This window comes from Lasioglossum baleicum, chromosome 11 (assembly GCF_051020765.1).
Source record: "Lasioglossum baleicum chromosome 11, iyLasBale1, whole genome shotgun sequence".
NCBI classification, from domain to species: domain Eukaryota; kingdom Metazoa; phylum Arthropoda; class Insecta; order Hymenoptera; family Halictidae; genus Lasioglossum; species Lasioglossum baleicum.
The window spans coordinates 7,910,137-7,931,411 of record NC_134939.1 but is presented as its reverse complement, the minus strand read 5'-3'; the positions used below and the strand labels follow the sequence as shown (position 1 = coordinate 7,931,411).

The window sequence follows — 21,275 nt, the reverse complement described above, 5'->3', positions numbered from 1 at the left end:
TCCAGCTCTGAGCCTAGTCCAGGGGATGGGCACTCGTCACTGTCGCGAATCAGTTAGCACAAGCACATGAGCAGCCGATCCGCAGGAGGTGAGGTCGAGTCGCTGAGTTCGCGCGTTGCAACCACGTAAAAATTGCCGATCCTGATGAAATGAAGGCTCGCGCGTTGTGGATACACGTAAACATTGCCGATACTAGCGAGTTATGGTCGAGTCGTTGGGTTTGCGCGTTGCAACCACGTGGTCTTGCGATGTGGGGGGCTGGTCCCTTAGGGTGTAGGGGATCTTCGGGTCCGAAGTCTTACCGAGAAGCGCGTACATCCACGTCGCCGTCGACGACGAGGAAGCGGCGGCATCCTCAAGGAGCGCGGAAGGCCTGTCGCCTTCCCTCCTCTCGGCCGATGCCCTCGTGCCTCGAGGGCGCCCGTTCGACGACGACGAGGTCGTGCCGCCCGCGGCTCACCGGGCCGAGTAGATATCGTGAGAGAGCCGGCGGGGCACGTGTGCTGCACACTCTGGCCACGAGAGAAGAGGAAGAAGAAACAAGCGGGAGGGCGGAAACGCGGTAACACGTAAGAGCAACGCGTCCGGCAACCTTCGCGATCGTTTACCGTGCCGCTACTGTCCGTGCGGTGGTGGTGGTGGTGGTAACGAGCCACTTCGCCGAGGCTGCCAGCGCGCACTCTTCACCTGACCGGCCAACAAACAACGAGTGGGGGTGGTTGGTTGCCGGCGGCACTGGCGGTGGTGGTGATACCGCCTGATAGTGGTGGAGGAGTTAGGAGACTCAGCAAGGAGATCGCCACGTGCTCCCTTGCCGTACAGGTGGACGCGACTGGAACTGCCGTTCCCTCGTCCCTTGGCCAACGTACAGCGGGCTGGAAACCCGTGTTTTGTAGCCGAAATTAGCTATCTCAAGGTTTAAGGTTATGGTACAGCAGGTCATTGAATTTGTATCGACACCAGCTAGAATATTGTCAAGTCAACAATATATATTGACCACGAAAATATAAACCGGTCTTCTTCTTCTTAAATTTTGCTTTTCCATATCGTTACATCGTACCTGCTCGTACCACCCTGTATACAGCGTAACTATATTAGACGCAGATATTGATGACATTCTACCCAATTGTTGATCGCGTTGACAATCTTATGGTGGAAGGTGTATGTCCACTATTACATTATAGTTTCTCAGTTACATCACTGCGCTTCGTTACGACTTGGCCACGCTTTAGTATTACGACTCCGCAGCACTAAAGAGTTATAACGTTATAATGTAATCATTACACAACGTTATAGCGCCTCAATTGGAGCCTTACGCTTACCGAATCACATTATCGCCTGTTATTTAAACATTATAGCTTTGTAGTTTAACCTGTCCTGATGATAGAATTTTCACCGATTTCACAAACGATGTACAATCTGCGCATGAGAGTTTATTTATTACCATCGACATAAATAATCTCACTTAACGCTTCTGATACAGACGACGCGTATACGCGACCAATTAGAGGTGCTTTTTCACTATGAATAGCGCCTAAAGGCGCCCAAGTTTGTTTGGATAATTATCATTAGACTGCGGATCTTTATGCATTTATGACATCATATGGGTACTTGTCATTTGAAAGTGGCTCCTGTATCTTGCAGTGAGTGCAGACAATTTTTATTTTGCATAAAGATCCGCAGTCTGATTATCAGGAACATCTGATCAAGAACATCAATCTGATTCATTCGGAACATTTGTATTAGCATTGTGTTCTGGAATGTAAGAACTTAACAATGACGTTTCTTTCTTTAGAAATATCACCAGGAAATGAACTGACGATTTACTAATTTCAGCAAACACGCAGCTTAAGTGTTCATTCATTGGAGGAGTCACCCTACTGTTAGTTTCACAGTGCTCGAGTAGCTCTACTCGAGAATCGCAATCCAGATCAAGAAACCGACGAATGCACGCGTCACGGATCAAACTTTCGAGTAGTTCCTAAAGGAGGAGGAATCGGTGAACGCTGATTGGTCTACTCGCCAGCCTTCCCAAGGGGTTAGACCTGCGTACTATTGTCCCAGCGCCGTTGACGGCGTGCATCGCGTAGGTGTAGGGCGGATTTAGTCACTCCCACTTCCGCCAGCGACAGAAAACCACGTGGTCCGCTTCCTCGTGTTTTGCTCGGCGTGCTATTATGCCCGACACAACTTTCCAATGTTTTTTTTTCTCTCCACTTTATTTCCATCCCCGTGTAAAGTGGATCGTTTATTGACACCTCAATCACTGATATTTCTGAAAGCTTCACAGCCAACTGCACTCCGAAAATATAATTAGCACGCTCGCCACTGAAATGTCTTGCAAATAGCTTCTCCCCGATTGGTTCATCAAAATCAGGGTGGCTCGAGTTCATTTTTGGTGCTCGTCGGATTTTTATGCAAAATAAAAATGCACTTCTCCTCCTAATCATTCTAATAAACCGACAATTACGTATAGAGGTACTTTGTAAAAGCATTACCGTGTCTCGTTACATTTTTTGGCGCGCTCAAGCATGCTTTCACGTTTATCGGGGAAGAACCTATCTCTTCGTAGAACTTTAAATTCCTCTTATTCAATCGTGTCTAAACACTCGAATGCAATTGTGATAACAGTCCTAGGAACGAATCCGAAACTACGCACTACACGATGCAATTCGTATCGCAAGATCGACGTTCCCTAATTCCGAAAGTGTTATCTCCGATACGACAGTAATCGACTTGCACATGATATTTATTACCTCGTCGTCGAGACCCATCAACATTGTTGCCTTTCATTCATGTTGTACGCTTATTATCGAGCATTTTCGGAAATATGCATAATATTTTTTAAGAGTAAATATTCATCGAGTTCGAAGTTCGATTACAAAATTAATCACAGAGAACCTTTTGCCCCATATGTTATTTTTTGCTACTAGTGCTCTTGTGGATTCGCATAGTCAATCTGTTGATCATGTGATTCCTCAATATCGAGCATGTGTATTTAGAAAAATATAGATCATTGTGATTGCTGTATAACAAACATAATTTACTGAATTATATCAATGCTAATTAATAACACTAAACTTACCACTGCCGGTCAAACGACCGGTATCATATTTTTCATTTTAGAATTATTGAAATTATTTAGTTGAAATTGATTCAATAACTGTCTTTATCCAAGCACATATTCTACTAAAAATTGTACAAAATTTGAATAAATAGAGCACTGTCATTTTCATAAGCTAAAACATTATTATCGCTTTTAGTGCTCGGTAGGTTAAGTGTTAAATGTCCTAATTAATTGTTAGCCTCACAGTGAATCATTAGAACTCTTGACCAAGCATCAGTCAGCCACTTTTTTCCACTTGTTGTGCATCGTCGCACTTGCGCCAGCGTGTTAGCAATTAAATACATTAGTTGTCGATATCGCTTCCGCATTTACGTCAGTGTACGCCCGTCGATTGTGTGAATAGACCATGCAAAGTGACGTAATACATACAAGTCGTTAGGAAGAGGAAGGAGAAAAGAAGCACCCGCGATTCTGTCAGCTAGAATTTGGACAGGACTGGGAACAATGAGCCACTCGCCCCTAACAGTTTCTTCCCCTTCGAGCAAAAGGGCTCCCTAGGAAACTCTGAATAAGGCAGTTCAAGGGTTGTATGCACGCTCCATTTTTCGGACCCGGTATTAAACCGAGTATGCCAATCGATGATACACTACCAGACGAATATACGGCGTACAAATTAATTCGTCACCCTCGCGATTAGTTATTCGAACTCTGTTTGAAATTTCTTACTGCATTACTTACATGCCGGATAGAGTAAATATATCGAAAACAATCGGGATTGTTTTACTTGAATATTCTAGTCGTTCGTGAATAAATAATAAAATAAAGGAAGGGCCGCAAAGTAGTTCGTACTCGTACTAATATGAACACAGATTATTTATACACAAAAAAAAAGCATTCGCTTCAAAAACAAATAACTTTTTTCGAATTTGATCAAACGGCTTGAGTTTTTTTTGAGACGTTAGAAGGTACAGTTTACTTAATAATGTGTGAATAATTTTTAAAAAATTGTTATTAAACGTCACGATTTTTCAGTTTTTTGTCTGCGTCTATAATAAAAATTTAAAACATACCTTTTGTAAATATGAGCAAGTTACAAGTATATTAGAAAAAATATATGGTACTTTATTATTAATAAAATCAATTGTTAATGATCAATACGTCTTTCTGTGGCCTCAATGAGTTTTTGAACACGATTCAGTATAGAAACTTTTCGGGAGAGGGGCCGGAGGCAAATTTTCCGAACGACGAATCTTTCTCCGAATCCAGGAACTTGATCACCTGGAAGGCGAGCGTTTCGAGGGAAATTGTTCTCGCGGTATCTGGCACCGGAAGCCAGCGAACTGCGAATTGTTCGGAACCCGACAGGGGTTAATGCTTGTCGTGTGTGTACGAAGTTCGATAAGGAAACGAGGAAACACTTGATTTATCGAGCGCATGAAATCATGCGGGAATTTCCTGGAACCAGCGACGAAACAGGGAAATAAACAAGCATTCGGCTGCCTGGAAGTTGCAGCGCAGAATTGCGTGACCGAAGAAAGTCTATAAATTTTCATAAGATGCCTATTGTTTGTAAATGTGTATGAATTATGAAATAGTAGAGATAAGAAATGGTAATATCTTGACAAGCCGGAAAAGTCTCCGCAAATCAAGCACTTGCCAATAAAATTGTATATCGTAAAAGTAAATATGCGTTGAAATGAGTATAGCAGAGAATCAAATTTTAGTTCAGTGTTGGAATATTGGAAATAAATTCATCAATTTAATAATATTATAGAAACTGTGTTAAGTATTTTGAAGATGGACCCTGCGGAAGTGGACACGATGAAAAAGACGTCGAATGACGTTTGAAGGACATCTTGTACTGGCTCTGTAAACACGAGGAGATCGATCGACAATATATACGAGACAGCAACGATGTTTTATGGGAAAAGTTTCCCCTGTAATGGTCAATACCTAACTCTTATCTACATGCGATTTTTCTCTTACATCTTGTTTGCTCTATCCTGCCAGATTCATATCATTTTGGCGATCATTTCATCTGTTCTTCTAACGTTATGTTCAAGAAGTACTAAAAGTGACTATTTTACATCAACTACTAAAAATAAGAAAAATGTGTAAGAATGATTAATAATTAAATTTGAATAACTGTTTTGTCTCGATTTGTAGATTAGGGTAAAATAGATCTCGCAGAACTTGCAGAGTTAGAATCACTGAAGTTCTACGAAAAAGGATAAATTGTTGTTCTAACTCGAGTAGTTCTCCATTTTTAAAAACGTAAGCAAATAAAGAGATTTGCATTGCCATATTGTTGGGAACCATGCTGAATTCTCCACAATATTTCGCTGGCTTGCAACATTGTGTGACGCGAGCAGCAAAGACGTCCGCGAGATCTCTTGATCCTCTATGGACGCACAGATTCTGGGGAGCAGCATTAATTAGCGTTAATCACGCGCGAATTAATCCCGTTTCCAACGGAACACAATAATTGTTCTCTCATCGGTGCAACCGGTAACTCCCTCCCTCCAACCTTTCGGCGATATATGATCGATGTCGATCGTTTGAAGTGACCACAGGATAGAGGTCTTTCGCGATTCGTCCCCCTAAATCCCTGTCCCTCGATACTCATTAGTACATAGTGATTTTTCGGTAACCGGAGGATCAGTCTGCGTCGATTAATTTACTGTGATTTCGCACTCTGCCCCCCCCCCTCCCGACCATCTCCCCTCACCCTATCTCTGCAGCATAGCTTATCCAATTATTTATTGCGAAAACGAAGCGTTTCGAATTAGTGGTCCTTGACCTCTGTTTGTGCTGTTGAATCGATGGAAAACATTTCGACAGTCTTCTGCGATCGTTCGATCCGGTCGATGACAATAGATCGTCAATTTTGTGCAATGTTCTTCCATTAAAAGTTTTATGAAATTCATGAGAAAAGCACTTTGCTCTTCACTCTATCTTACTTTAAGTATTTAATACATCCACGTCACAGCCAGTTATACAATTGTAATCATATTCATTAATGGCTTCTAATCAGAATATTTCTGGGAACTGGGACAAGTTACAGCGTCTGTTTAAGTAAAAATAGAAAAAATGATAGAGGAAAAATCCTTATTATAAATCCTTATAAACTGATCGATCCATTTTATTATCCCACGTATAAAAGTACTAACCAAATTTTTTTCTATTTTTACTTAAAAAAGAGCTGTAACTTGTCCCAGTTCCCAGAATCATTCTGTATATTATTATTATTGATGCATCAGTGGTCCATGCATATGAACTCTACCTTATAATCAAATTGTAATTAAATTTTTGACATAAGATGGTGAACAACGTTTCTTGCAATCAATGTATTTTAATTTCAATTACGTTATTAGATATCTCGAGTATATTCATTTATTAGATTCTTGAATGACACATCTCTTCCAGATTTCGTTCCCTCGCGTTGATTGGTAAGATAACACTGGTCAACCTTCCGTAATATTACACCGCCACCCATAATAACGCTCCAGCCCCTATAACTGCCCTTCTATAACGAGTAAACCTTGAAACACCAAGCACTTCATTCTCATTTCATATATGAAGAAACAAATTCGTGTTAACAATTGCTCGGTTGCATAAATTGAACAATTTGAAATTAAAAATGTATCAGTTCTTACGAACGATTACACTCTCGGTCAATTGATATATTAAAACTGTTTCAATATTACACATTGGTTTCGATTAAAATCGTGGATTTTTAATTAGTGTCTTTCACATTGTTCCTAAATGAGATAATAATTTATTCACTTACCCTCAAATCTACATCGAGCAGTGCCACCTCTCCACTCATTTGGAGCCATGACCCATTTGTCTGTAACCAAAATGTGCAAATATTATTATATTGCATATATATATATATTTATAAAATATGTATATTAACTATAACAAAACAAAGGTGCTGTTCCTATTTCATTGGAACTTGTTTTGATAAATCGAATAAAATGCAAAATAAAAATTATCCGCATTAATTGCAAGATATAAGAACTACATACTTGCTAATCATACTAGCTGAACATTTATTATTATTAGGACTGATTGGAAACAGTTTACCACCGGGAAAAACAATTTATTGAATTTCAGTGCTCCCGTGATTCGTCGAAGGATCGCGAGACAAATTAACGGATCCCCTTTTCTTTCGGTCATTGTACATTTTTATAATTGGCCCCGGGGAACTTGTTAATTAAGCGACGCATAGTTCATTCAGCTGTGAAAGAAGGCGAGAAGCGTTCTCCTCCGCGCTGGAGTGAGTGACGGCCAATAAATCAACAGGAAAATATAGACTGTACCTACTCGGCGAGCGAAGCATTATGTTCAATATAAGATGAACAACACCTCTTACCCACTTAGAACGTAGTTTTCAACAAATATACTCGACACAATTTTTACTCTACTTTGTTGTGTATGCACTTGTGACAAAAATTACTAGAACGAATTTAAAGATACTGTTGTACTTGTTTCAGATCATTGAAATTATTAAGGGAAGAAATAAATGTCCATACAAGGTGTCCCAAAAATATTCTACCTCCTTGAAACAGGTGATCCCAGAAATAATTTACAATAACTTTTTCCTTTATCGAATTTTCTCTACAGCTTCATTAATAAGTTACATATTAACGAAAAACTCGGACCAATTAGACTGAGCCAATAGCAGACTACCATTGGCTGAATCGAAACCGATCCCCTGTTAACGCGCCCTGATTGGTCCGTGTTTTTCATGAATAGCTCCTTAACAAAGCCACGGAGAACATTTTCTTATTGGAAAAAGTTACTCCAGATGACCTCAGGAATCACCCCTTTCAAAGAAGTACATTTTTATCTTGCATAAAAATCCACCAGTCTAGTGGTAAATAATTAACGAGACACAGCGGTTGGTTTCGTCGGATGATAAATAAGGAACAAAATATCGCTACGGTTCGCTGCAATGTTCACTATGTATATCGCGGCTTAGGGTGGATTTCTAGTGGAGCTGCGAGCATCGATGATAGCGGCGCGGTGAAAAGAAACCAACATTCGTGAGAACATTTCGACACATACTAATGAAAAAGTACACATGTATTTTCTTTGTTTTTATTTTTTTTTTCACCGCACAACTCACCTCGCTGCTCTACTATAAATCCACCCTTAGAGACACGCTGTGTCTTATAAATGCATGAAATCCGCAGGCTAGTAATTGACATCCAACGAAACGACGCGTGCATTATTGTAACAGGCACACATTTTCGTCGCGAGAATGCTGTTGAATTCCGGTTGCATAACCAGATCCGACAACAGTACAACAATTTCACCACGTGATTATATAAACGTCATCGGGCGTGCGGCTGACAGATTACGTCTTGTCGACGACATCCCCCTATCGTGTCGCGTCGGCGGATCATAAAAACGGCCCTTTACGTCCACCCGAACAATAGCAAATAATATCTGGAACGTATCCAGACTCCAGCTAGAGAAACAGCTGGCAGTGTGCAACAACAATAACAACACTTCAGAAATACAGCGGATCCGAGAAGTACTCGAACAATGAATACCTGATTCTCGAAGAATTGTTTATATTTAAACTGTGGTAATTTCGTAAACAATAATCATACAACAATCAATTTGAACGCATTCTAGAGCTAGAAACCTCCAGTTTCTTTCTTTTCAAAAATGCTATACATTCTGTGACAATAGAAAATTTTTTTCCGTGACTAAAATCACTGTCGAATTAAAAATTAAAGCTTCATCTTTACAACGGCACCTTGAAAATTGGTGTGCCATTTTTTTAGACGTTTTATCGAGCCTTGAACGAGAGGTGTGATGTTAACAGGGAATGATGAGAAAAACTGAAAATACAAAATGAATTTTCTACACGAGACTTTTTCGTAATTCTCAGGAAAAACGAGTTTGAAAATTCGCTACACGTTCCATTGAATGACTACGGCTAACTGCCTGTCAACAAATTATCATATTCCGTTCTCTTTACTTCTTGTGTACCAGATAACGATGAATATTTACTGCAAAAATTACAATACATATTTTCCGCTAGGTTTCTAATGTGGAATCATTCGTTTCAAAGTAATTGCCGATGTAACTAATGAAAAACACTACTGCACTGAGCAAAGCAGAAATTAATAATTTCTAGGAATATAAAATAGAAAAATTCGTGTAATAAGTGTAGAAGGAACATGTATCACAATTAAGATTAATAGCAGAGGTATAAAAACTGAAGATATGTAAGTGTTTGTCAAAAATTTTATGTAGAGTTTGGAAAAGGAGAATAAATTAAAAATTAATTATTGCTGGGAAGGAGAGAAAATGTTTATTTCGTATAAAGATCCGCGGCCTAGTGATTGTACCTGCTAGTCTTCTAGTTATCTGTTTCCGGTAATTACTTAGTAAAAATGTAAATTCGCGTAAATATATTCATAGTGAATATTTACACATCTTCGCGTTCGTGCTTGTATAAGTCTTCACAATTTAACAATACTGTGTGACCTTTACTTTCAATGGATATTTGAACGATCGAATTTCTGATGTTTACTATAGAATTATGCTCGTGAGATCGCGCGTCCGAGTGTGTCAGGTGGCAATAAAGGCTCGTTAGAATCTTCCCATTTGACACTCAACAGCTGTGCATTCTCTATTATATGATACATTGACAAGGCAGCGGGGCAACTGTATATAAGAAGATTCGCATTGTTCACTGCTGAGAAGAATATTCGATGCTCTGCATCGGTGTGTGGAACGTACATACACGACGAGTACGGGGTTCGATTTTGTTTGTGCCAAATCATTAACAATAACGTAACTCTGACGAGTGCGATCGGTGATAGAGCTCATGCCTGTGTGATATTACGCGATCGGTCGAAAAATTATATATGTCAAACTGCAGACTTACATATACAAGGTGTCCCAAAAATATTCTAATTCCTTCAAAAGGGCCTCCTCGGCGTTGTTATGGAATTATTAACGAAAAAAACTTTTTAAAAAGGACGCTTATATTAAAATGCACTTTTCCTGGTTCTCCATAAAATACCGAATCCAGTTAATGATTAATAATATTTTTCCCCAAAATTTTAAGCAATTAGTTCAAAATTTCTTCCGTTATAAAATTAGTGTCGGAATAGATAGAAAAATTTAATATAAATTTAAGTAAAATCATGGCATAGTGACTATAAAAATAAATGCGTGGAGCGCCCACGAAGATTACGTCAATATACTTTAGCGCTCCACGCTTTTATTTTTATAGTCACTAATGCCATGATTTTATTTAAATTTATATTAAATTTTTCTATCTATTCCGATACTAATTTTATGACGGGAGAAATTTTGAACCAATTGCTTAAAATTTTGGGGAGAAATATATTATTAGTCATTTAACTGGATTCAGTATTTTATGGACAACCAGGAAAAAAATTGTTTTCTCCTTTTTAGTGCATTTTAATATAAGCGTGGTTCTTAAACATTTTTTCTTATATATTTTATTTTCTACTTTTATTGTCATCGAAAGCAAGTGTGTATACAAAATTTCAGCAAGATTGGACTATGGGAAGAGGTTTAAAATTCGATTACAAGATTTGACGCATACAAAACAACAACACGGCAAGTTAATATAAGCGTGGTGAAATCACGAACCAATGAGAGCGCGGTCTCGCGGCAGATTTCACTGAGCGTAGCGTCGGCGTTGCGCCGCGGTGAAGTAGCGAACAAGAGAAGGAGCAGAAATTAATTTAATTAGAAGTTCTAATTTAGAACTCACTTATTCAGCTGTGAATGCACTTGTTGCTTCGTAATGTGTGTGATGAATTGCACTGCTGACTTCAAATAGATATACACAACCTAATAAGGGATGTGCGGTTAAATCAACACAATCCGGAGTTTCACTTTCACTTTTACTATCTATATGAAATTTTTCCACACTCTTTAACCCTTTGCACACCGAATTATTTTTCAATTTTGTATATGTATACAATGAACACGTGGCGAAATTAATATCCTGATTACCCGTATGTATAATATTTACGTAAATACAACTATTTTTTGTACCAATTTGCTTGGGTCTGTTGCACGTGTTGTCCATCTGTCGGAGTTGAAGTTGTCAGAGCGCGGTGGTTGTAAATAATCGGCCGATTCGGAGTTCATCCGTGCGCGTTTTTTTTCTGCTATAGCAATCTTCTCAGGTACCGCCAGTGGTCGGGCTCGTCCGGAGGGCGGATTAATGAATGAAAATACAATTTAATTTATGATTTCCTAATACAAATAATAATTCCAAATTGTATTTGTAAATAATAATTTACTTTATTATTTTAAATAAATTCATTTAGACTTGCTCAAATAATACATAATTATTTTTGCGTTTTATTTGAATATCCAAATAACAAATAACTTGTTATTTAAATCATTATTTAAATAAATTTATTTATTGCCCAACACTGATTTGCAATAGAAGCGAAGGAGAGAGCTTGCACAGTTGATATATCACAGACACTGCGCCCAATCAAGAACAATAACCCATAAAAGAACTGTAAAAGACACGTTTCGAAATTCTCACCGGGAGAAAACATTCCTTCACGTAATGGAAAACGTAAAAACCGTGGGCAATAAAGTGTTGCGCACCCCGCCGCCGCGCCGCGCCGTAATGTAATGCAACGTAATCTACAGAACCGATAAACTTATTACGCGCTCGCGTCTTGTCATGCGGGTTTCTATGATATAATACTATAATACGTTCAATCGCGGATACGCTATTCTGCTATTATAAAATCATCGTAACTTCTATGCACGATCCGCCGCCGTAGATTTGCAACTCGTGTTAACGTTGTTGCATAATAAATTCTCCCGACAATTTCAGCCGCGATGCAGTTCACGGTGGTTTATGGCGGCTCGCGATCTTCGATCACTTCGAATCGATCAGAACAACGTTTGCGAAAATTTTAACACACACATTTTTCTTCCCTCTCCGTTTACATACAGTTACTGGAATTAATATTCGGACGCTCTAAAAAGGACGATAACTTTTTTAATATTGTATTATACTATACGGTTTGAATTTTCTTGGGAAGCTAGAGAATAATTAGTTTACTGCAGTGTGAAAAGAAATTTTTTCAAAAATTGCAATTGATCGGAATTGTAGACAAAATACTAAAAGTTGCATTTAACAACTTTTTTATGTGGGCCTATATTGAAAATTTAAAAAATACGTTTTGTAGATCTTTGTCAATGAAACGTATTCTGAAAATTTCGTCAAAATCGGTCGACGTTGCAATGAGCTACAAACGTTTAAAGATTTTCACGATTTTCGGCCTATATCTAAGAATTCTTACATCTTTAGATTTCGATGAAACTTTCACAGTGCATTTAATTCACACAGACCTACAATGCGTACTTTTTAAATTTTCAATATAGGCCCACATAAAAAAGTTGTAAAATGCAACTTTTAGTATTTTTTCACATCCTGTAGTGAACTAATTGCTCTAGCTTCCCAAAAAAGTTCAAATCGTACAGTACAATATTGAAAAAGTTATCGTCTTTTTTAGAGCGTCCGAATATTAATTCGAGTAACTGTACATATGTATAGAAACATTTAAAAAATCAATAACATGCTTTCTGTTTTTCAAATATAATTCACGAAAGACAGGCGAAGACAATAAAAATATTTTATTGCATTTGTGCACATGCATAAGACACCGCCACTTATCACTGAGGTTGTTGAACGAATTCGTAGTTCGCAAATTATACAGAACCGGTTAATAATGACTAGACTTCGGAAGTTTATACAAAATAAAAGGTTTGTGCATCGATTGCAAGACGCACAGGAACTACATATAAATTTATATTCTTCATCAATAATTTTAATGTGGTGAAGATAATATGTTAATACCCTTAAAGTCTTTTAATATTTTCACAGTATTAAATTGCACTTACTCATTTTTGTTATAAATGCATAAAATCCGGAGTCTAATAATGACATTAAACTGATTTATTTATGTATCCGTGAAACGAGCATAACTTTCTCGCCAACCTAACATTACAGCGCTCGTAAACGTTGGCACGCACCATGCCCAAAGAAACATTACCACATAATAAATAAAAACGAGGGGTACTTCAATTCTCCGTTGCACGGATAATCTTTTCAGCACCGCTGACGATTAACTTCGACAGTTTAGTCATTATTAATTGATGCAATATAGTTAATCGAACTTCCTTGCGAACGGTTTTTACCTCTCACCGGTATACCGCTCCTCCTACCAATTCTCATTGGTCGCTTTCAACAGTTATTCATATCTCGGCTTCAATCAACTTTTTCTAATCCCCTCTTTCGATTTCCTTTAGTTCCGTCCAGTAGTTAATCGCGTATGTTTTACGCTCGCTTCGCATAGCAATCTCAGGATATTCTAACTAACGATCACCGGACGTTGCAGCGTAATTACTTGAAAAAAAGTGTTTACCTAATCTTTCCTTCTTCCAATTTTTATCAGGCTTTCGAGGTGTCTAGATTAAAATTCTTTTGCTTTTAATTATCTTATAAAATTCTGAGTACATTTGCTTGTTCAATTCTCGATTCAATAGAACCTCTAATATCCGAACTGTCTGAATTCTCGATTATCCATTCATTGTACTCGATCTAGTACAGTAGCTAATTGTAAGTAGCCGTTCTGTATCGTGGACTAAACACGTAAATAAGACCCAAACTGTGTTGTGTGTGGTATCATTTTAACCAGAAAAGTGTCAGAATATGTCGCTGAAACTTTCATAAAAAGATTATATTATCTCATCTATCCTTTTTTAACCCTTCCGACCTGAAGGACGTATGATGTACGTGCTCACTACGACGTACACTACGATACATATCCTGAATAAAAACGGTATTATTATTATTAACGGTGTTATTTAATATCTTACTCGAACATTCCTTGTGATTTTACCACGTTTTTATTTATTTATAAATCTTTATTTTATTTATAAATACAGAGATATGAAATCAATTCGCGAGAATAGTGCGTCGTCGGCCGTGCGAGAGATCAGACGGCGCACAGTGGGACAAACCGATGAATTATGTGTCAAAATCAAAGAACTTTCGATAGAAATGACATAGAGCGATACAAAATTTGTGTTAAACTTGCAGAATTTCAAGAAAATTGTGGTTTATCCAATGCCATGTCCGGATTAAGTTTTTTCTTGACCATGCTATACATCATTTCTTGTATATTTCGTCACGCTGTTTTCAAATCCGGCCGTAAAATTTGTCTGTCGCCTCAGGATTTTGTAAAAAATCGATTTTTTTGTGATCGATTTGAAGTATTTGAACGTTTACTTGACGTATCACTTGACGTCTATGTGGTAGACTAGATGTGTTCGAATGCATACATCGAGACGTTAATGTTGTAATGCCTAATTCCATTCTATGTATCAGGAAACTCTCATGACTGTTTACAACGAATATCATATGATTAGCAATGATAAGAAGTTGCTCCACGTGTCTGGGAAAATTGACCGCCCCGGGTGAACTATGCAAAGCGAGCAGATGAATCATTTCTGGGGAGTGTATTGGTTCGGCACTCGTTCCGACGACAACGCAAGAATCATCGGTAAGAACGACCGGCTGGTATTTACCAGCCGGCAATGTCAAGGCGACCGGCTTACTTCCTTATCAACGTTACATTACGTAATCTGCAGCGAAGTGCGGTGCAACGATACCGCGATCCCGCTGCTGCTCCCCCCTCCCCCCCATGCATTTGTGCATTTCTGCATGTGTGTGCATGCATGGCTGCTTGACCTGTGACGTAAAAGTTGTAGGAACTCGCGCGACGCGCAAGGCCATTTCGAATATTTGCGAAGCGAGCTTCTCGACAATTCGCGACTTCGTCTACTCCGGTATTATGACGATGTTAAGCGGCTGTCAGACTGCTACAGAAAAAGGAGTATTAACCTTCCGTATGCAGATATTTCACCGATGAAATTTTTTCGAAAATTTCATCATTGCAGCTCAGTTCTCCGTTTTTTATGGGAAGAATAATCACTTACACTCGGTAAAATAAGTCTTAATTTGTAAGCAATTCTGTTCAAAACACAACGCGTTTCAACATGTCTTCATAAATTGACCAAAAACGTCTGTCACATATACAGAGTGGTTCACGCAACTTGCACACCTATACATATAACGTTTTGTGTGCAGAAGTTGCATGGTCTGAAGGGGTACATTATGTACCTAGTGTATTTATTTTTTTACAAGTGGAAGCGTTTCAGAGATTTGATGGTCGACTTTGTTTTTTTAAATGGAATACTATATTTTTTATACCAAAATATTCTGAGTAAAAAAGTATTGACCTTCATTAGCTCTAAACCTAATAATTAACGTAATAATAATTAACGTAAGAAATTAGGTTTGGGGCTAATGAAGGTCAATACTTTTTTATTATAAAGTATAAAAAATATAGTATAAATTATATAATATAAATTATAGTATAAAAAATGTAGTGTTCCATTTAAAAAAAAAACAAAGTCGACCTTCAAATCTCCGAAACGCTTCCACCTGTAAAAGAAAATACACTACATAATGTACCCCTTTAGACCATGCAACTTCTGTATACAAAACTTTTTCGTGCAACGCATACTTTGGAAGTTATATGTATAGGTGTGCAAGTTGCGTGTACCACCCTGTACATATGTGACGACGGGCTCTGATAACAAACCGATGTGTCACACATATGTAACGGCTGGTAGCGAACGAGTTAACTTCTGTTTCTGTTTCGGTTAAAGATCTGCAGTCTAGTAATAACACACCGTTACCGTAATTTTAAGATCGACCGCCAGCGTCGATTTCCGTTCGATTTCTAGCCGGCATGATTTCGCCGTAAAAGCCAATTAAAGAGTTTCGCTTCCGCCTCGGGATTCTGAAATGATTCGAGCATCGTCATTGGTAGCGTGACCCAGTCAAGATCGCCGTCGGCGACTCGAGACCCGGCTACATGGAATCATGGCGGCTCTCGCACGGCACCGAAAAGGTCAAAGCGTGTTTCAAATGCAAATAACATTTCTCCGCGGTAAGGGCAGATAGAATACTGGCCGGTGATTGCGGGTGCCGCGGGTCCGGTTTGGTTACCGTAACGTCGTTTTACGTCTGATAATTATTTGCATCGCGCGAGGGAATATCAAATCAAATTCCTAAAACATTGGACGGGTCACGTCGGCACGCATGTTGCATTCACTGCCACGGCGCGCACACTTTCTCTCACCGAGATTCGCATGGTCCACCGCTGCCTGCCGGCGCATGCTGCCTCGAATACTATACTAGATGGACAGAATTCATTTTCTAATGCACCGAAAATATTTGTTTCAATCTGGACTTGGAACCGTGTCAAAATGTTGTATAGTATTTTCATTTTTGAGAGACATGTTTTTTAGAACTACAGTAGGAACTCTATTAACCGGATCCCGATTATAAACAAATATGCGTTTAACACTGAACCTACCATCACCGGTCAAAATGAGTGGTCCCAGATTTTTTATTCTCGATTATTGATGTAATCAAAATAATTTCATAAGAAATGATTGTATAGATATGTTTAGTGGAGCACACATCACAATAGGAGCTGCACAAAGTCTAAATAAAATCAATCTTGTCATTTTTATAAGGGAACATGTACCAGTTACTTTTAAGACTCGGTAGGTTTACTGTTAAATATGATTATATTATGAAGGGAAGTAAATTTTCAAAAATAAAAAATTAATTTGGAAATATAATGTACATTTTAATTATGTTTCTCTCCCGATCAAGCCGGTTAATCGAGGTCCTATTGTATTCAAAAAATTGTATAATAATAAAATGGAAAAGTATGTGTGTGTGTGTGTATGTATGATCCCATCGATCTGATCGGTGGATCTGTCGCACGTGTTGTCGATATGTCGGGGTTAAAGTTGTCGGAGCGCGGTGGTTGTAAATAATCGACTGGTACCTTTCCAATTATACCGCCAGTGTTCGGGCGCAACCCGCCCGCAGGCACGCCGCGTACAGCTAATGGTATAATAATAATAAATTTATTGCGTATGCAAATGTCAATTCTATTTCTTCGATCCTCTACTAAAACGTTCTAAAAGAGACTACAGTAAATTATCGACAGTTGCAAAAAGGTCGTACACGATGAATGCAAAAAAATATCCCCTCCACTGTAGTAATCTGATCTCAGCTCGGGTATATCGGTGTGAACCACTACTAATGCGACGCGGAGAGTCGCAATCGCCGGCACAGTTCAAAGGCTCGCGCGTCCTCACAATGTAATACCAATATAAACATTTTTCTATTATTACTTATTTTTTTATGAAACTTTCACCAATTATTTGTGGCATTTTTCTGATTAAAATAACACCAAACACGATATAATTTCAACTGTATTTAGTGGTTTAATTGACGATGAAAGTTTCGGGCGCAATGGAGGGCAGCGTATGGGAAAGAAAGAGACGCGGAGAGTCGCAGTCGCTTCGGCCGAGCGCGATCTCTCTTTACACGCGCTGTCCTTCTCTACGTTCGGCTCGGTCTTTGAAGCTCAAAAAAATAGTTGTCCGTCTACGAACTTTGCAAACGAACCTCCCCGAGGCTTCTGCGACTATTGTAGAGATTTACTGTATATCTATTGGTGTCGAGAACGTCTGACGATTTAAAAAGCCATTATCACTTAAACGTGGTTTCAAAATGGCTTTTCGAAACAATGAGCAATGGATAAAAGGATCGATTTCACCGATTTTCGGAGCATCGCGTCGCCGCAGGAGCAGATTACCGATTCAAGGTTTAACGAGGAAGCCATCGGCCATGTGGCAGCCTAGCAAGTGTAATCGATGATTCACTTTTCTGCCCCCCTCTATCCTCACCCCCGATTTATGTTCAGTCGATGCAATGTTACGTAAAAAAAAAATACAAGCGAATCTAAATCTGTGCCGATCACTTCCGCGACTTGTGGTCACGAGCGAAGAAACAGTTTCTTAGAAAGCGAAGGTGCACGATACGATAGAACCTCGATTACTCGTACTAGTCAATGGAAGATGAGTGTTCGGCTAAAAGAACTGTTACCTAGCTGTAGTATCGTATTCAATCTTTACATTCAATCTTTCTTCCACAAATTGTGTTGTATATGGACTTCTTTGCATTGAATGCAGAATCATCAGTTCGGATAATAGAGGTTCTACTGAGTCATCGGTCAAAGCAACTAAAAATGACCGGAAAAGTATCGTGTTTGGACTCATTTGAATAAGAAAAATATCACAAATATGTTGGTAAGAATTCTATGGAAACATAATTAACCATTCACCGTCAACATGGTTTTTTTTACTGACGTTGCGAGTATTATTCCAGGTTGCAAAAAAAAATCTGAAAAAATTCTAATATATATACTTATTAAAGTCTCTAATTTGAGATTTGATAAAAATGTTTAATCAATTCCACAGTGAAAAGAATTTTCGACCCTCTCTCAATATTTTCAAATAAAGCATTGCATAAATATTAAACAATGCCTTCGAACGATTCCGAGGCAAAAAATTTTGATAAATAATCAGCAGGATTAAAGCAGACTCCATCGCGGATAGGACTCAATCGAATCTCGTTGCTTTTTTCTGGATTTCTGACGTAAGACGTTTCGCAAAATTTCCGCGACCGTGCAGCTAGTCACGAGCGACCATTTCCTCCGAGAGGAAACCGCGACTACAATCGCCAGCTAATAAATATATGGTCGTGTACAGGTTAGCCGACACGTTCGTACACACTCGCGGAGGATTACGTAACGTGTCTTGCGTGTTCCGCGCCGCGTATTACCTCATATCGAAGCAATTCTCGAGCACGGTGCGGTCATTTTCCCACCGTCGCTCGAAATATGCGTGAACTTGTTTCTTTCCTGGAGATACGGTACAGTTCCGCTTCACCCTTTCGCTGCGGAATGCGTTATCGCTGTACTCAAACATCGATATCGCAAGCTTTACAAGCAAAGCCTCTGTACACCCAGTAAGATCAAGTCACTTTTTCCAGAATGTACCAAACAACCTCATCTTTTAGGTTGTTGCGTATGATATGTCGGATGTTGAACAGCGAAAATAAACGAACATAACTTTTATATAAATAAACCGTATTCGTTAAACTAACCACCATTGTAACCAACATATTCTGTGAATGAATTACAAGCTCCTGTCTAAAGCTAGAAATTGAATTCTCAATTTTCAAAATTCATATTTGTTAGTTATAAGTAGATTGCGGGAATTTTTATGAGATACAGAAATTTTTCACCTACATTGCAGCCGTCTGTTTTAAAGGGTGTACACAGACCCTTCAACCAACTGTAAAACGAACGTATTATTTTCGATATTCCGTATAAATAATGTTGATGAAAATAGATAATTGAAGGAAAACTTATCGAGTTTTAAATATAAAAATTACGACACACACAAGGACGATTAATGTTGACACGCAGTGTGCGAGCTGCCACGCTTGTAACATGACATTGTTGCATTACGTAACCCTGAAGATTTATGTAATTACGGACAATGCGTTCTTATCTAAATTCCGAAGCTCTTACGAACCGACAATAAACTTACAAGTTCGTAGAATACGTCTACAATGTTCGGCACTAGGTGAAACAAATTTTTCGATTCTCCACAACTGTCACGTGGTATATTTTATTTTCGATATGAACAATGATACGTTCTGAGCTGCAACACGAAACTGTATCCCCTGATTCCGTTACATTCGAATTTTCTGTTATGTAGTACGAGAGCAAAATGAATCCACGTCGGAAGTGCAACAGTCTTCACTTTCTTTTTTATTTAACGAAGTCGCCGGTCAGTACAAGTTCGTATTTCGCTTCAGTTTCCATGAATCGTTTCATAAACATGCCATAAACGTCAACCACTGCAATGAATTACATTGAACGTAGCGAAACCGTTCGTTCTACAATTTTCAACACAAAAAAAAACCAGCTCACAAAGCCAACGCGTAACATCCAAGGTCCTGTCATAGTTATCCTAGTAAGTAAACAGGCAAAACTGTTCCACTGCACGCCTCCGAGCAGATAAACTCCGTTCAGCGGATAAAAGCAAAGGGGAAACGCGCGACAAGCGTAAAAAGGTGTATTTATGATCGCAGTCGGTTGCACGGGTGTGCCCGCGAATTTCTTGCGAACGGAGGTCAGTAGTTCATGTCCGTAACAATACAGACAGGCATGGAACAGTAGCGAGCACACTACCAGTTACATACTACTTTCTCTCCTGCGGACTCTCTGAGCGGACACAAGACGATAGAAGTCGAGAGAGAAAGATAAATCGTTCGAGCCTGGGATCTGTTTATCGAGAAAATTCACTGTGAACGGTTATAATTCGGATTAGACGCTTTATATGCCTGTCAGTAGTAGTACCTTGTAATAACCAGACTACCGACAAAATTGGGTCGGTGAAATTTAACATCTTTAACTTCTTGCTGTACAATAACAAATCAGACTCGAGACGAACAGTTTAAACCAGGGACCAAAAATAACATGTTATTCTAAAATTTTCTACGATAGATATCATGAATAAAAAGTTGATTATTATTGACATTTAAGATAATGTACACAAAATATAAAGAAAAAAATTCGACGAACAAAATGATTAAAAAATATCGATTTTTATCATTTTTGGTTACAAATAACAGTTATTAGTGTTCAAAAAATTGGATCCTCCTCGATAACTGTTATCGATGATCGAATTTATGTTTACTTGTTCATAATAATTATTGATTAGAAAATTCATTTTGGTTGCTCATTTAATTATTGAGTTGTCTACTCTTTTTCGGATGGAGCACGCCTGTGAAATTCATTGAGAAGGTCTCGTACGACAAGACGAATCAACAGACCATACGAACAACACAAAATCTGTTTTTGTTTGTCACATTAAATTGTGATTGTAGCAATTAATTTAACGGATAAAAAATTTAGGAAATAATTGATTGTCTACCATTTGAAAGTTGTACTGTTTAATAATAACTATTATATTACAAATTTCCTTCATCAATAACTGTTATGAACGATCGAAATAAATTTCTCTCATTGATAACTGTTATAAGTGACCGAAATGAATTTCTTTCAACGATAACATTTGCCAACAGGAAAAATTTTAGGTTACTTATAATCCTTATTTGTAACCAATACGATTTTAGCAGATGAAATACTTGTTATTCTAT

General features: G+C 38.4%; 2 protein-coding genes across 8 annotated transcripts in view; one reads left to right on the top strand and one right to left on the bottom strand.

Moving 5' to 3' along the window:
* LOC143213246 (uncharacterized) overlaps positions 1–21,275 on the top strand; it is a 322,622-nt gene that overhangs the window by 138,490 nt on the left and 162,857 nt on the right. The window lies entirely within an intron of this gene.
* Positions 1–21,275, bottom strand: part of Cyc (basic helix-loop-helix ARNT-like protein cyc) — a 68,243-nt gene that overhangs the window by 39,796 nt on the left and 7,172 nt on the right. Inside the window, exons 1-3 of one of the 7 annotated variants that reach the window (XM_076432875.1) lie at positions 11,129–11,332; positions 10,842–10,921; positions 6,858–6,917 (exon numbers count right to left, since the gene is read on the bottom strand). Coding sequence is in view for 3 of the 7 variants with exons in the window: in XM_076432865.1 (XP_076288980.1) it covers positions 303–318 (16 nt within the window). In the remaining 4 variants the exon portion in view is untranslated. Of the gene's footprint in view, positions 1–302; positions 3,076–6,857; positions 6,918–10,841; positions 10,922–11,128; positions 11,333–21,275 lie in introns of those variants that run through there. The other 6 variants (XM_076432876.1, XM_076432874.1, XM_076432865.1 and 3 more) reach the window with 6 other exon arrangements.